The 17,421-nt window shown below is 45.7% G+C and overlaps 1 protein-coding gene across 10 annotated transcripts in view; it reads right to left on the reverse strand.

Annotated features, from left to right (window-relative positions):
* Nucleotides 1-17,421, reverse strand: part of BRSK2 (BR serine/threonine kinase 2) — a 505,761-nt gene that overhangs the window by 17,897 nt on the left and 470,443 nt on the right. For 7 of the 10 annotated variants that reach the window (XM_030560631.1, XM_030560630.1, XM_030560629.1 and 4 more), the window contains 3 exons: nucleotides 12,356-12,479; nucleotides 10,348-10,528; nucleotides 8,899-8,988 (listed from right to left, as the gene is read on the reverse strand). In XM_030560631.1, coding sequence (XP_030416491.1) covers nucleotides 8,899-8,988; nucleotides 10,348-10,528; nucleotides 12,356-12,479 — 395 coding nt within the window. The remainder of the gene's footprint in view (nucleotides 1-8,898; nucleotides 8,989-10,347; nucleotides 10,529-12,355; nucleotides 12,480-17,421) is intronic. The other 3 variants (XR_004000116.1, XR_004000114.1, XR_004000115.1) reach the window with 1 other exon arrangement.

The raw sequence follows: 17,421 nt of genomic DNA on the forward strand, positions 1-17,421 counted from the left end.
AAGTAGAAAAAAGTAAACAAAGAAGCAGCAAGTCTACTGCAGAGATGCAATGCCGTTTGCCCAGAAAATGGGACAAAAGGGTGTGTGGATAACTCCCGTCTCCAGGAACAAGCTAAGGAAGGAAAGTCAATGCTAATGAGGGGAAAACTGATGCACAGTGAAATGATCACTGTTAGTTCTCCACTTACCATCTGTATTTATTATTCCTTTGTAAGAATGCATCAGAGGAAAGTAAGATGTGAAAAAATTATCTAAGTTATATCTGTACTTTAGCAGAGATTGTACTGGACGGAGATAAAGGCAAAGAGCTGAGAGTTTTCCCCCCATGAGGATTCTTTTGTTCCAGCAGAGGGTGGTCTTGTCTAGGTCAAGTTTGAGTATGGAAGGAGGAGCAGTGTTTGGAGTGGGATCAAAGCTGATGCCCATGGAGATGGTATTCTTCTCTCTTGAAACAGGAGAGAGTGGTCCTTCAGGGGCAGGGCAGAGCATAATGGATTTATTGCTGTTGCGGTTGTCCCAGCAATATACAGCCATTAATTCCCGGCACTGCCTGGGGGAGCGTGTTGGACTGACATTGGCCAGTTGGACTCTGTTTTTGATGTTGAATGGATTTTTACTATATTAATTTAATTTCTACTATGGACTTCATTCATCTATGTATTTAATTTGGGGTGTATGTGTATTTTCTTGCTTCAAAGTTGCTGAGAGGGAATAAACAAAGTGAGTCCCAAGAAGCAGAATGAGGGTATGAAGGGAGGATACTACCTGCGGAGTGAGACCAGAGAGTGCAGAGGTGTGACACAGAAACACACCCACTTATACCAGAGAGAGACACACGCACACTGCAACATCTACAAATGCTAATGTGAGCTCAGGGAAATGAAAGACAGAGAAAGGTGAGTCCTGTTCTGAAACCCAGGCCAGCTGGTTTAGTGGGCTCGCATGTCACTTAGTGGATCAAAGAGGGTCAGGAGAGAGAATAAACATCAGCACCATGATCTTACAAGTCCTCACTGACGCTGATGGAATTGGGGACACCTTCAGTGATGGGTAATCCTGCTCTAAAATAAACCTGTTGTAACTGATCCTCCTACACCTCTCTCACTTTATACATTTTTGTTCCAATGGCCCCACCTATAACGGCATCTGAGTTGGATGTCAGGGGACACAGCTTCATAGTTGGTAGGTGTGCGGCAGTATCCTGAGCTGCACTATACTCCGCGAGTCACATTGTTTTCAATGGGACTACCAGTGAAGTAAGGTGCTATCCAACATGCAATAAAACTGCTGAAATGATCAGGGCTGGTAGGGAAACAGGCATAGCTAACTGAACCACCGCACCAGGCTACAGAGGCCAAGTGCAATGGATCTCATTAACCTGGTAACAGGAGCAGCACTGGGGACAAATTCCTATGGCAGGAGAGGCTGACAATGCCCAGTATGGGGTGTTAATAATGTTCAGGCAGACCCTCTAGTGACCAGCATCCCAGCAGCATGAGACCAGCAGCCCTGTCTTGCTGGCCTCAATCATTAGACTTAAAGCTTCTTCGAAGCCATGGGAGAGGAAGGTAATTGTTTTGTTTCCTGGAGGTGGGGGATGGGTGAGCTCTGTCTCACTCTCTCCTCCTTCTCAGTCATGTCCTCCCCTTGATACTCCCTAAGACACCCCCTGTGGCAAACCATCCTTTTGAATGAGCAAGGCTGGGCATAGCTCCCTGAAGATCTGCTGGGTAACACTCCTCTGGCTGAGCACTCTGCCTCCACAGCATCTCCAAGCCCCGTGGACAGGCATTCTGAACACAATTGCCCATGTCCTTTGCAGGCTTTGGGAAGAGAGGAAGGAGGCAGAATTGTCTTTGCTTTCCACTCAGAGAGAGTTGATTAATCCCATGGTAGGTTCTGGGAAATTACTTCATGACGGACAGTGAGCTGCAGACAGGGGAGTTTGAGAGGGAGAGCAAGAGATCCCACTGCTGAACAGGCTACCAGGTGAGAGTACTAGCTGTTGGTGTGAGTGAGTGTGCTCGACTGTTTGAATTTTAATTGTGATTCTGATTTCAGGTGACTTCAGTTTCAGTTACAGCTGCTGTGGCAGTTGGAACTGAGTGCCTGACTTTGTTCCTTTGCTTGTTCCCTTGATTGCCTCTGATTGGCCTTCCCCAGTGTGACTCATGAGTGGGAGGGACTGACCTAGGCAAGCAGGCTTTAAAAGCCAGAGGCAGAATGAGCAGGGGAGCAGAGTGGATAGGGGAGTTTGAGAGGGAGTTTGACAGAGGGAAACTTAACGATGGTTAGGAAGACCCACCACACCTGTGCCAGCACTGCTTCTGTCTCCTCCACCTGCGTCTGTAGCCAGACAGAGCACCTGAGCATGGATGCTTCTACTCAGATCCTGGTGTGGTTTTGCAGGGACTGTAACTTGCAATTTCCACTTACTGATATCCAGGCTGCGGGGTTGAGGGGCATCCAATGTGAAAGGTGCCTACTGGTGGAATCTCTCAGGCAGCAGGTGGGAGAGCTACAGGAGGAGGTGGCTAGATTGAGGAGCATCCGAGTCCACGAGTGATTCCTGGACAGTGTCCATGTAGAGACAGCTGAGGTAGCTGTCCCAGTACACAGGACTGCTGACACACCACTGGTGGAGGAGGAGATGGCTCAGGGTGGACACTGGCAGCTGGTTACTCCTGGCAGCAGCCAGTGCTCCACCCCTGCTCCAAACCCTCCTGCCGTGGTAATAGGTAACCGTTATGCTCTTCTTGATACAGGAGAGAAGGAATCACCTCCTACAGAAAAGAAGGAGAAGCCTCGTACTCCTAAGGCTGAGAGGTCTGCTGCCACCACTGCGAATAGGAAATGTAGGGTAGTGGTGGTCGGAGACTCTCTGCTGAGGGGGACGGAGGTGCCCATCTGTTGCCCTGACATTTCATCTCGGGAGGTATGCTGCCTCCTTGGGGCCCATATCTGAGATGTTACAGAGGCATTGTCGAGGATTATCCAGCCCTCTGACTACTGCCCCATGCTACTCATCCATGTGAGCACAAATGATACTGCGAGGTGTGACACTGAGCAAATCAAGAGTGACTACAGGGCTCTGGGAGCACGAGTGAAGGAGTTTGGAGCGCAGGTGGTATTCTCTTCAATTCTTCCTGTCAAAGGTAGGGGCCTTGGCAGAGACAGATGCATCATGGAGGTGAATGTCTGGCTGCGAAGATGGTGTCGCCAGGAGGGCTTTGGCTTCCTCGACCACGGGATGCTATTCGAAGAAGGACTGCTAGGCAGAGATGGCGTTCACTTTTCGAGGAGGGGAAAGACCCTATTTGAACACAGACTGGCTAACCTAGGGAGGAGGGCTTTAAACTAGGTTCAATGGGGACAGGTGAGCAAAGCCCACAGGTAAGTGGGGAACATGGAGACCTGGGAGATGGGTCGGAAACAAGAGGGAGTGTGGGCTGTAATGGCAGAGAGAAAGAAGGGTCAGGGCAAAACTGGGAGGCAAGATCAAACCAGTTTCTTAGAGGCCTATATACAAATGTGAGAAGTATGGGTAATAAGCAGGAAGAACTGGAAGTGCTAATAAATAAATACAACTACGACATTGTTGGCATCACTGAAACTTGGTGGGATAATACACATGATTGGAATGTTGGTGTGGATGAGTACAGCTTGCTCAGGAAGGATAGACAGGGGAAAAAGGGAGGCGGTGTTGCCTTATATATTAAAAATGTATACACTTTGAGTGAGGTGGAGATGGATATAGGAGACAGAAGTGTTGAGAGTCTCTGGGATAGTCTAAAAGGGGTAAAAAACAAGGGTGATGTTGTGCTAACCAGGTGGAAGAGGTGGATGAGGCTTTTTTTAAACAACTAACAAAATCATCCAAAGCCCAAGATTTGGTGGTGATGGGGGACTTCAACTATCCAGATATATGTTGGGAAAATAACATCGCGGGGCACAGACTATCCAATAAGTTTTTGGACTGCATTGCAGACAACTTTTTATTTCAGAAGGTTGAAAAAGCTACTAGGGAGGAAGCTGTTCTAGACTTGATTTTAACAAATAGGGAGGAACTCGTTGAGAATTTGAAAGTAGAAGGCAGCTTGGGTGAAACTGATCATGAAATCATAGAGTTTGCAATTCTAAGGAAGGGTAGAAGGGCGTACAGCAAAATAGAGACAATGGATTTCAGGAAGGTGGATTTTGGTAAGCTCAGAGAGCTGATAGGTAAGGTCCCGTGATAATCAAGACTGAGGGAAAAAACAACTGAGGAGAGCTGGCAATTTTTCAAAAGGACACTATTAAGGGCCCAAAAGCAAGCTATTCCGCTGGGTAGGAAAGATAGAAAATGTGGCAAAAGACCACCTTGGCTTAACCACGAGATCTTGCATGATCTAAAAAATAAAAAGGAGTCATATAAAAAATGGAAACTAGGTCAGATTACAAAGGATGAATATAGGCAAACAATACAGGAATGCAGGGGCAAGTTTAGAAAGGCAAAGGCACAAAATGAGCTCAAACTAGCTATGGGAATAAAGGGAAACAAGAAGACTTTTTATCAATACATTAGAAGCAAGAGGAAGACCAAGGACAGGGTAGGCCCACTGATCAGTGAGGAGGGAGAAACAGTAACAGGAAACTTGGAAATGGCAGAGATGCTTAATGACTTCTTTGTTTTGGTCTTCACTGAGAAGTCCGAAGGAATGCCTAACATAGTGAATGTTTATGGCAAGGGGGTAGGTTTAGAAGATAGAAAAAAAAAAGAACAAGTTAAAAATCACTTAGAAAAGTTAGATGCCTGAAAGTCACCAGGGCCTGATGAAATGCATCCTAGAATACTCAAGGAGCTAATAGAGGAGGTATCTGAAGCTCTAGCTATTATCTTTGGAAAATCATGGGAGGCAGAAGAGATTCCAGAAGACTGGAAAAGGGCAAATATTGTGCCCATCTATAAAAAGGGAAATAAAAACAACCCAGGAAACTACAGACCAGTTAGTTTAACTTCTGTGCCAGGGAAGATAATGGAGCAAATAATTAAGGAAATCATCTGCAAACACTTGGAAGGTGGTAAAGTGATAGGGAATAGCCAGCCTGGATTTGTAAAGAACAAATCATGTCAAACCAATCTGATAGCTTTCTTTGATAAGATAACGAGTCTTGTGGATAAGGGAGAAGCGGTGGATGTGGTATACCTAGACTTGAGTAAGGCATTTGATACGGTCTCGCATGATATTCTTATCGATAAACTAGGCAAATACAATTTAGATGGGGCTACTATAAGGTGGGTGCATAACTGGCTGGATAACAGTACTCAGAGAGTAGTTGTTAATGGGTCCCAATCCTGCTGGAAAGGTATAACAAGTGGGGTTACGCAGGAGTCTGTTTTGGGACCGGCTCTGTTCAATATCTTCATCAACGACTTAGATGTTGGCATAGAAAGTACGCTTATTAAGTTTACAGATGATACCAAACTGGGAGGGATTGCAACTGCTTTGGAGGACAGGGTCATAATTCAAAATGATCTGGACAAATTGGAGAAATGGTCTAAGGTAAACCAGATGAAGTTTAATAAAGACAAATGCAAAGTGCTCCACTTAGGAAGGAACAATCAGTTTCACACATACAGAATGGGAAGAGACTGTCTAGGAAGCAGTACGGCAGAAAGGGATCTAGGGGTTATAGTGGACCACAAGCTAAATATGAGTCAACAGTGTGATGCTGTTGCAAAAAAAGCAAACGTGATTCTGGGATGCATTAACAAGTGTGTTGTGAGCAAGACATGAGAAGTCATTCTTCTGCTCTACTCTGCGCTGGTTAGGCCTCAACTGGAGTATTGTGTCTAGTTCTGGGCACTGCATTTCAGGAAAGATGTGGAGAAACTGGAGAGGGTCCAGAGAAGAGCAACAAGAACGATTAAAGGTCTTGAGAACATGACCTATGAAGGAAGGCTGAAAGAATTGGGTTTGTTTAGTTTGGAAAAGAGAAGACTGAGAGGGGACATGATAGCAGTTTTCAGGTATCTAAAAGGGTGTCATCAGGAGGAGGAAGAAAATTTGTTCACCTTAGCCTCTAATGATAGAACAAGAGGCAATGGACTTAAACTGCAGCAAGAGAGATTTAGGTTGGACATTAGGAAAAAGTTCCTAACTGTCAGGGTGGTTAAACACTGGAATAAATTGCCCAGGGAGGTTGTGGAATCTCCATCTCTGGAAATATTTAAGAGTAGGTTAGATAAATGTCTATCTGGGATGGTCTAGACAGTATTTGATCCTGCCATGAGGGCAGGGGACTGGACTTGATGACCTCTCGAGGTCCCTTCCAGTTCTAGAGTCTATGAATCTATGCATCTATGACCGTCACGGCTGCCACTCAACAAGACAAATTCTTCTGCTCCACCGGAGCTCATTTGGACTAGCTGATGGACACTGACCCTATCACTGCTCTCTCTGTCTCCCCTCCCCTTATCGCATTTGACCTGCTCCAGTACAGCTGGGGAGATGTGCTCCATACCTTGCCAGCTCTCAGATGCTGGCTGCCACCTTAATGGAATCAATCCTCTTTTCTCCTTCCCCCTAGCAAGTTCTCTCTCTCCTGGCCCTAGATGCAAATATAAATTTTCCAAGGAGCATCCTTTTTCTTCTTATTGAGAAACACATACATCCTGTTGAGCAGAATATTTGACTGCAGGACTGTTTGATCTGGAGTCTCTCCTGTGTCCTGTTGCCTGGAATCGTCCCTTGCCCTGCTGCAGGGGATTCTCATTCTTACTTACAAGGGCCTACCCATTCTGTTCCTGTTGTACATTGGATTTCTATACGTAATCCCCTCTTCTCAGTGACATGGAGGTGATGTTAAGGAATGGGCTGGGTTTCCATTGCTCCAAAGAGATACTCTGGTGAAGCTTTGGACAGAGGAAAGATATTCTGCATTTATAATTTGATTTTCTCATGAGTATGTGTGTGTGTGTGAGAGAGAGAGAACAAAGCCGCATGTTGGATCCATTTCCCACAGCATGGTTTGTCCTGAACACTTTCCCTCACCTCTCAGACAGACAAATGCATTTTGTTCCATGTCACTGAGAAGACTCTCCAATGGGGACACCCTGACTGCATTAAACTCTTGGGAAAAATAGGGTCTAAATCTTTCTAGCTAGTCTCAGTAGATGAAGCACAGAGGGCCAGGGCATGGTGCTGGTTAGCGAGGTCATGGATTTCTTGAATAGGGTTTACTCAGCTGAGGATTAGGGATTTCTTCCCCTTAGTGGCAAGGATGGGGGACCTTTAGTCAAACAGCAGGAGGAATGGCAGAACTAGTCTCAACTGGCCAGATCTCCACCACGAGATGCTTCTCTGATCACCCAACTCTCCCAACCCCACCAGAGAGGGCAGGACACAAGGTGTTGGGTGAGGGAAAGGTCTCATTTCTTTCTGGTATCTGGTTTAATGCCATAAGATTGGACAGTAAATAAAAAAGCACTTGGTTCCTTGAGAGTAAGTTAACCTCAAACAAACCTAGCTCTACATGTCCAGCCATTCCCATCTCCTTTAGTGGCTCTTGGGTGGTGAAGAAATCTACAGTACTACGGGGAAAAGGCTAGGCAATACTGGCAGGAGGAGGAAAGGTGGGAAATATCTGTCCTAAACTATCTTGTGAAAAAGTCTCTCTATAGCCCTCCCAGCTGGAACCGTCTCCAGATTTAATTCACTCACCTGCCACACTGTTAGAGCAAGGGCTTCAAACCCATTCTGGAAAAGGGCCAAAGTCCATTTTTAATTATAATCCATGGACCAGGGTATACATTTAGGACTCAATACCCACCTAAATCCACAGCAAATCCCTCATTCATGGCAATGGCAGGTTTACACAAAGGTCAAGCAGATGATTTAGCCCTTATACGGATCTTTTAGTTACTAACATTTTTCATTTGCTCAGTACTTAATGGCATCAGCATCATTCAATCGGGAACATTTTCCTCATTCTTTCTGCCTTTTCCTTGTCTTCCTTTCCCATTCTCCTTTCTCTGTGTCTCCTCTGTTTCTCCCACTGCATTTCCTTTCCTGCAGTAACTCCCAATTCCTAACCTTCCCAGGGGTTTCAACTCTCACATTTTTCCCTGTTCTGTTCTCATAAAATGATCAGCAATGAGAGGTAATGCTGACATTTTAAAGTGCCATCATTAGGCTCTAGAGTGAACATTCCAAGACGCTTAATGGAGTGAGGGCGTTTGCACCTTAGAGTGACCATTTCAGGCTGACTGCAGACTCAGGAAGATGACTTTGCATTAATTACACTAGGGTCCCATTTAGAAGGTTGTCGGGTTTCTTTGGTTTTTTTTGTTTTTTTTACGAACATTGGGGCTAGCAACTTGCTTTAAAAAAAAAAAAAAGCTGAGATCCTGCAGAACCTGAATACACTATGAAGGCTTCACCAATAGATCAACTGGGCCAGGTGTCTAACACCACAACCCATAGCTGGGAGCCACCTTCTGACGCTCAGAAAGCCTTTGCTCTTAACTTCTTGGTAAAGGCAGCTCCAAACTTTAATCCAGGAGTGGATATAGGGGGTTCTACAGCATTCTAGAGGGGTCTTTAATCTGTTATTTGGGAGCTACAGAAAATCTGGAACTTCTGCTTCCTTTGAGGGGGTACAGATGGCTCTTGGGGTGGGAGGTGGGAAGGGTTTCTCACTTTGGGAAATCACTTGGGACATTGGAGGTGGAGTGTGAGAGGCAGGAGTAGGGTGGATGAGGGGGAGGAAGTTATTGTTCTGTCTGAATGAAGCTAGTTTCTAGTTGCAATCAGAGGAATATGCTCCCCATTTTTCTTTCCCGCACCTCCCCACTGAGAGGCACTTCACCTTCATGTCCTGGCTGAAGCAAAGCACTGAACAGTGAATACAACATACCTGATAACTGCTGCACTGAAGGCTGGTCATGTGTGCTTAGCAACTGTGCCTGAATGGTTTCTACTACCCTCTTGAAGCGACGGCTTGGACCTGTGCAGGAGAAAAGATGCAAACAGCGGTGAGAGAGCAGGAGCTGAATACCCTCATAAGGCACAATACATAACACAGGGGGAGGAAGAACAAGCATCTTCCCTTCAATTTCCACCCCTCCCCCATGATCAGACTGATAGTGTGTCTGTGGGCTGGTGTGTGACTGCAGAGCTACTGAATGACCACCACTTTAGAGCTATGACGTGAAGGACTCCATGGAAGAGTCTAGCTTAGATGCTCCTTTCCCATCCCAATATCTGAAATGCCCTGGGGGCTGGTTTTCTAAATGTGAGGTTCTTTTTCTCTTTTTAATCTCTCTCCTCCCTCAGACGGTTCCCCTGCCCTCCAGAATTAGGATTCTCAGTGGGAATTACAGCAGTTCCCTCCTCCAAAGGTTCCTATTGCCAGATCCATTAAAAATCTATTCTAATGGGGGTTGATTGGAGACTGGCAATAATTGTATCCATCCTACCAATGCCAAGCCCATCTATAACCTAGTGGTGCATAACAGCCTAAATCTATTTGCACAGCCCACATCTCCAGAGGGTCTAGTCCTCCTGCCCTCCTCCCAAAGATTTAAAATCAGAAATGACTCCTCCTTCAGACTTGACAGCCCATCTGTGGGGAGCAAATGTGTGTCAAAAGGAGGGGAAGGTGACACGAGCCATCCCTAGAGAGGAGGGGAGGCTCTGGTATTGGTGCACAGCCTGGATTTGTGCAGCCACTATTGAGATGGCTTGCTTTGATATGGGACCTGTTTGGGGAGGGAATTTACTCCCACCTTTTGGGGAAGGGGTAAAGGTCTGACTGTGGAGGGAGGAGGAGAGGACCCAGAAGAGAATCCAGGTTAGTCAAGGGCCTAGTTCTGCAGCTCTGAGTCAGACTGGCCTGCCTCTCTCACAGTGTGCCTGGCGGCCAGTTAGGACAGCAGAGTGGCTTCCCTGTTGCTTATGTTCTGGGTAAGGGCAAAAGCCCTGTGGGTGGCCACACAGTGCCCTGGTCAGAGACATACCTTATACTGGAACAATAAGGCAGGACAGCTGGAGCGTTTCAAGTCCAATGCATTGAGCAGCAGCGACTATAGCACACTGGTCTGTCTGACTACGACAGCATCTGCTTCGAGGGTAGCTGCTTCCATTGAACTTCCCTTTGTCTCCCAGCATGCCCATCGCTGCCCAAACCGCGGGATGTCTAAACTGTCATTCCTCTTCCCTACACCCTCCATTCCCAAGTTCTCCCGCTCTTCCTGAGTTCTAGGCTTTCATCTTCTCTGCTCCCAGGTCTGCCCTCATGCCCCAGCATCCCCGCTGGCAGGGTGAATGCTACCCTGCCCGCAGGCTGCAGCCACTGCGTGGTTACCTGATAAGAGCGTGAAAGTGACTGAGTAGATCCCATTCTCCTTCTGTGCCTCGCCCCCTTCTGTGTATGTTATGTCCACCTGGAACTTCACTGGCTTCTGGAAGACAGCGGGACCCCCTGTGGACTTGTACTCTGCACGGAAACTTGTCTGTGAGATGACGCTGTGACTGAGGCTGGGAATCTGAAACAGGGTGGCAGTAGGGGATGATATAGTCAGAGGGCAAAAGCTCTATTTAAGAAGATCTCTCTTTCTCTCTCTCTCGTTTGGACTTCCAAGCCATTGGAGAGAGAAAGCTTTGCTGCCTATGGCCTCAACCTTGCAATGAGCTGTGCCCTCTTGTAAAATCAGTGGGAGTTGAGGTGCTCAGCTCCTCACAGGAATGCACAGCACTTTGCGAATCAAGCCAGGTTTAAAGTGTGCATACTGGTGAAGTACCTGACATAATTAGGAATTCCCCCTGCTGTACAACTGAGCACAGTGGGTCCTTTGACATCTCCCAAGCATCAGTTCCAGTAGATCCTCACAGCTCAGTGAGAAATGATATCAGGTGGGGGTAGAAAATTCAAAGCCGGATACCAAAGAGAGCCCAGGAAAAGGGATACTGGATAGATAAACAGGACCAGAACCTAGGATCTCTACAGGGACTGTTTATCTGTGAAGATCCTAACTACCCCCTGCATCCTATCAGTAGGAAACAGACCTTTGAGTGCTCTCTAGTGTACTCCTGAGATCTTCACGCTTGGGGCCAGAGTTTCAAAACTGTTCAGGGCAAGGTTTTCTGGTGCCCAGCATTGACAGTCAGGGCCAGAATTCTAAATAGGCTCGGCACTCAACATGCTATAAATCTTAGCAATCTGGCCACTTATCTGGGCACCTAATAGGAACGGTGTTCTTGTGAAAATTTGGCCCTAGGGATTCATTTAGCAGATTGCTGCATTATCTTTAATTAGGAAGCTAGCTGTGAGAGAGCAGCTGGGGTATTCACAGTGATTACTGGGCACTAAAAGCCAATATACCAGTCCCATATGCGGATCTGAATCCATGGACTTCATGTAGGGGAGAGGCATAGTTTAAATAAATGTGTGGTCATTTACAGTGGGTGATGCTCACTGTTATGTTATACCCCATGCTTACATGTCTGTGCTGTGTGCAAAAAAGGTCAGGGGTCTTGACTGCTCTATGGAATGGCATTCATTACAGCAGGTATATCATAGAGATTGAAAATTAGTGCCTTTCTGCAGAAAAACAATGTCACATAGCAAAATATATAAAATAAACTAAGTCCTACCCCCATCTCAAATTTAAAAAAATGTACCTAACTCCCTTAGAACAAAAAAATCTCTCAAATCAGTTTCACTCTCATTTACATTTTCTTCATTTGTACTTATGGTTGGGAGAGAATAGGGCCTCTGTGTCTGGGAGGAAGGGATGCCCCCTCCCCACTAATCCCAAAATCCCAGGTGTGGAGACTTTAAGCGGCAGACAGACAGCGTCTCCAACCACAGATGTTTCAGCCATAGGAGAAAATGAGCCTTCTATGTGTGCCAAGTATAGGGGAGATTTAAAATTAAGACTAGAAAGTCTGATGTGAGACAGATTTCCCCCTCCTGGTGCAAGGGATGGAGGGAGCATCCTGAGGATCACTGTGGGACCCAGAAGGAGAAGGGGAAAATAATGTGCCATAAATCTAATGGAACAGTCAATTAAGGGAATTAACTTTATAGGCACTGCAGCAGCACTTTAAGCTCTAACTGCATTTAAACCTCGAGCATCGTCAGGTCCATGGAAGACTTTCATTTTAGTGCTTTGCAAGTCCCCTTGGGAAATCTGGTACCTCATTAGGCCAGGTTGAAGTAGGAAGCAGATAAGCAAAGAATGTGCTGCAGAAATGAACACACCAGGGAGGAATTCCAGGATATGGAGGCCCTGTCCAAGAATATGTGGACTTAGGATGTCCTTGGAATTGAATAGTGAGATGAGTCTATAGCATGGGCCAGACTGACTTACCGAAAGGAAAGCGTGCACAATGTCAGCCTTGATGGAGCTTAGCGGTTTATCTTTAATGACCACAAAGATCTGTTCTTCTTTCTCCAGGTTGATAAAGTTACCAAACCAGGATTTTTTGGCAAGCCTGACATGAAGAAAAAAGAAAGATGGAGTAGGGTTAGAACAGAAAAAGCATTTCTGAGACACTTGGCATTTGGACAAACATGCATACAACACAAGGATGATGGGCTGTCATCACACTGTGATGCTGCTACAATGGGTGATGTGATGTAACTCAAACAGACACTAGATTGTGGACCATGTGGTTTTACTACAGTAGCCCGGTGGGATCAGCAATGGAAAGCCAGTAGCTGCTGTCGCATTAACCAAACACACTAATCAATATGACATTTTATACAGTGCACATAAAATCTGCATATGGATCTCAGAGATCCCCTGCAAGGCTCTTCCTGTGTCTTCTGGCATCATGGTGGGTGCTGGTGACACTGATACTCTGGAGTTTTTGGAGGTCATTCCAGGTCAGTTTCAGCCCACTTGAGGTTTTCTAGAAGTTTTGAAGCTCCTACCCTGAAAATCTCCTCCTGGGTTGACAATATTTATTACACCCATATTGTTCTGAGTGTCTCAACTAATCCTCCAAACTGCCATGTCAGTAGGTGAAATTCAACCCTGTGTAGAGGGCTAGCACAAGGCTTATCACCTGGATCACCTGGATCGATCGGTCTTCAGCTGTCGTTAAGACTGCACCGATCACAACACATCAACCATTCTTCTCGCATTCTTGCCTTTCTTCTCCACATTCATCCGAAATGTTTAACAATGTCATCTTCCTATCTTCTTGGAGGCTGACCAGGTGGTCTTTTCTGTTCTCGCGGGTACCACTCAGTAATGATTGCGGTCCACCTATTGTCCGTGAACCGTGCTATGTGGCCCGCCCATCATATCTTTTATATTAAACACAAGGCTTATATATTACTTAAATCCCACTTAAGGAATCTAAGGAATGCATGGCCCTTGTGCTGGCCTTCTGCCCAGGGTGAATTTTACCAAGTATCAAGGGGGAGATATCAAAGTACACTAACCACCATTCTTGGTTCTAACAGACAGTGGCCAATACCTGCTGTTTTCTCAAGCGCTGAATGCTGATTCCACCATAAAAGAAATTACATTGTTGTTTTCATACTGACAGCAACATCAAATGTGTATTTCCACTCAGGAGGTTTCACTAGCACCGCTTTATCCACATTCATTAGTAAAGTAAAAGGACTACAGAAGAAATGCAGAGTTATTTACGTCAATTGGAGGTTAGCCAGGGCTTGAGAGTAGTAGGTGGACCCCATAGGAAGTGTGGTGGAGGGGGAAGATTGCTTCACTCATGTGACACAGCCACAGAATTGTTGGGTCAAATTAATCTCAGAGGAAACTCCATTGGAATCAGTCAAGTTACACCAGGGATGGATTGTCTATAGAGGTTAGAGATGAAAAGACCTGCTAGGCCACCGAGTCCATCTTCTTGCCAATGCAGGATTACTTCCTGCAGAATATTTTATAGTGACCATGTCAAGTGTGGTTTGCAGTGTGCCAAGCAATGGACTTCCACAACTTCTCTTTGGAGAATGCTGCACAACATTAACAGGAAAAGAATTTCTCTAACCTTAAGCCTTTCTGGTAAAGAGCCATCTGGAGAAGGGATTACTACAGCTTAGTAACATCTTGATAAAGATCTGCTTCTCTGGGTAAACAGAACTGGCTAGATCTAGGCTCCCTGGGGCCAGACCCAGGTTAAGGAGCGAGAGGAACACACTGGAAAACTCATTTGGAGTCTCGACATCTGGGATTGAGAATAAAGTCTTGAAATCAACTGGACTTAGCCCTTACTACTGGATTGCTCCATGCATCACAGTACTGTCATTTTATTGCCCATTTAATCCAAACAGAGGAAAGATCAGAGCTGGAAGACAGCTCAGTGTTAATCAGCTTCTGTTTCCATCTACCCCAGGGGACCAAAAGCAGAGTGCAAAAGGATTCACTTGCAGTTTGGTAAATCACCCTCCTCAGTAAAAGTGGGTTGGAAAACCATAACTCCCTAAAATATTCATAAGCAGCTGTAACTAAGTCAGTGAGCCAAAGATTACCACAGAGAGCAGTACAGAGAAAGGGCCTCTCATTTAAATGGGTCGTTATGAAGCTAGGGTTAGAGTATGAAAGGAAATTACATACTAATGAGCTCATGTGCCTCACAATGACAGAACCACTCTGTAGGCCTCTGGAAAGCTGAGGCAACCACTCCCTGCATGTCAAGGGCCTTTTGCTCATTAGCTGTTTGCACCTGGTTATCCATTTAAACTGTCTGGTTGTCCTAGGCTTGTATCCATCACTTCTGGGGTGGGCCAAGGTATAAATATTTAAATACGGCTCTTCTGTGTAAAATAATCATTAAAAAAAAATCACCTTGTGGGTCCTTATATTTACTGGTCTCTCAATGACTACAGGTAAAAGGGGCTCCATTTATAGATACAATAATGACTTTTTTTGCCATTAACCCTGCAAACTCAGCCTGAGATCTCAGGGTCCAGCTGAGTTATTTCCTTCTCATGAATTATCACCTGGAATAAAGGCTTTGCGCTGGCAAGTTTAAGACCCCAATGACACCTCCGCTACTTTTCTGCCTGTAACTGATTGGAATTCAGTGAACAACTTTGTTGGTGATGCAATAGATGGAATAGACTCCACTGATTCCCCTGTCGCTGTGTTGACTCTGCAGAGCTCACAGGATCAGAAAACAGTACAACCTGACTTCTCTCTGCCAACTCAGCAGATCTGACTCTGCAAATAGCCACGGAACAGACCTGCCAAGTAAAAAGCTACCATTTGTACTTCATCATTTTTCAGAGTAGAACTTAAAGGTCTGAAATCCAATTGAAGCTCCTAAGAGTCAAGGGCACTCAGCACCTTGAAGGAGATGCTTAGCATCTCCCAGAATCAGGCCCGAAAGCTGGCACTGGGAGTCCAGCTTCCCCTTCCTCCCTGCAGCACAAAAGGTATTGGCACTAATAATCCTCTCACCTCTCTGCCAGTCTCCTTCTCAAAGTGGGGCTTGGGGTAGAGGGACTCCGCTGGGGAAGCACATGAGATCTTCAGTTGCAGAATAAAACCAACCAAATGGATGCCCATGTGTGAAAACTGAGCCTTGTACTTTTGTTGCTTTAAGAGCAGTAGAAGTTTGAAATGGAAAAGACCTAACATCCCAGGGTCATCTTTCTAGTCCATCCCTTAGCCTGACTGCAGGGTTATCTCTCCACTTTACAGTATATTTTCCAGTGCTTTGTCTATTCTCATGTTAAATAACAAGGGCTGAGGCTTTCACCTCTTCTCTTATTGTTTATAGTTCACTTCTCTCCCCAGTTTCTCAGTAATAAACCCACCAAACTCTCCCTCTCAGCTCTCTTGTGATGAACCCACATGCTATAGACACTTTCACTATTTCTTTCTTCTAAAAGCTATCAGGGGCTGTTTGACCAGCAGGTGGTAAGAGACCCAGTTCCCCCACTGCAATTGGTCTTCAGAGCCCTCACATGCTTGGAAAGCCCCCTTTAGGTCAGAGCTTCTCAAGCTATCAATATGGGGGACTGGCAATTTTTTTTGCAATGTGCCAGGGACTGGTGTCATATTATTATCCTATTTGACGCTCTTATGAGGAAACTTGCCATGGACCGGCAGCCAATGGCTCGCGGACTGAAGCACCACTTTGAGAAGCACTGCTCTAGGTGACGGGAGGGGCCATGGTTTAGATGCTGTGCGGGGTGGGCACTGTTTCAGAGGGCGAAAATGCTTTTTTAAACTGTAACACAGACTTGGCAATCCTGGGAGAAGTGGGACACGTATGGTCTATTGCCTTGTCCTCTGATATGTTCAGAAGAGGGCACATGGAGAGTTCCTACTAGTCTCCAGAGCAGGACTATTCCCTTCCTTCCAGGCACATTTAAAATGACAAATGGTGCTGTTCACCTCCCAAAGGCACACTTCCCTCCTGGCTTCCCCCTTGCTGTGTGGCCAAAACAGGCTCTTACTTCCCTGCACAAGTGTCTAAGTCTGGGGGTTTGTCTACATTACTGTGCAAGGTTGATCTAAGATATGCAACTTCAGCTACATGAATAGCGTAGCTGAAATCGACGTATCTTAGATCTACTTACCGCAGTGTCTTCATTGCAGTAAGTTGACAGCTGACAATCCCCTGTCGACTCTGCTTCCCCTTCTCATTCTAGTGGAGCACCGGAGTCGACGGGAGAGTACTCAGAGGTTGATTTATCGCGTCTAGACTAGACGCGATAAATCAACCCCCGCTGGATCGATCCGGCGGGTAGTGTAGACTAGCCCTTAGTCACAGTCTTGCCCTAAATACACAAGACAGATCAAGGGTGGAAGGAGGAGAATATGATTATCCCCACTGTAGAGATGGAGATACTGAAGCATAAAAGGATTAAGTGAGTTGTCCAAGGCCACACAGGGCATCTGTGGAAGAGTAGAGAATTGAACCCATGTCTCTCAAGACCCAACCCCATCAGTGCATCTGTCCACATCAAACTGTTCCTTCTATGGTGCAGCATTAATCAGTCTGCCCTGGTTTATACTGAATTCTAGCTGCCCTCCTTTGGCCAATTTCATAGCTCTGAATTTCTATAGATCCTTCTGGAGATGTGTAGGTGAGCAGTAAAGACATTCTCCTTGTAAGGAACAGCTAGAAGTCAATTAGCTGTTATTGGCAGCCATGGATAAGAAAGGAAGGTGTGTTTCAGGGGGCAGTGAGAAAGAAGGGGATGTCACTGGAGGTCAGAACAATATATATCCTGTTTGGAATAGTCTGGTAAGATTTAATAGATATTGATACACTTTCCATTGCTTTTTTTGAATGATCATATAAATTTAACAGATAATTCTATCCCTGCTGGTTAAGAAGGAAAGAATCTCACTCTCTGTTAAAAAGCAATAGATTTCTACAGTAATTTGTCTAGAACCCTATTGGCAAATTTGGATCCTGATTCAGCAAGACACTTAAGCACGAGAAC

This window comes from Gopherus evgoodei, chromosome 4 (genome assembly GCF_007399415.2).
Source record: "Gopherus evgoodei ecotype Sinaloan lineage chromosome 4, rGopEvg1_v1.p, whole genome shotgun sequence".
NCBI lineage: Eukaryota > Metazoa > Chordata > Testudines > Testudinidae > Gopherus > Gopherus evgoodei.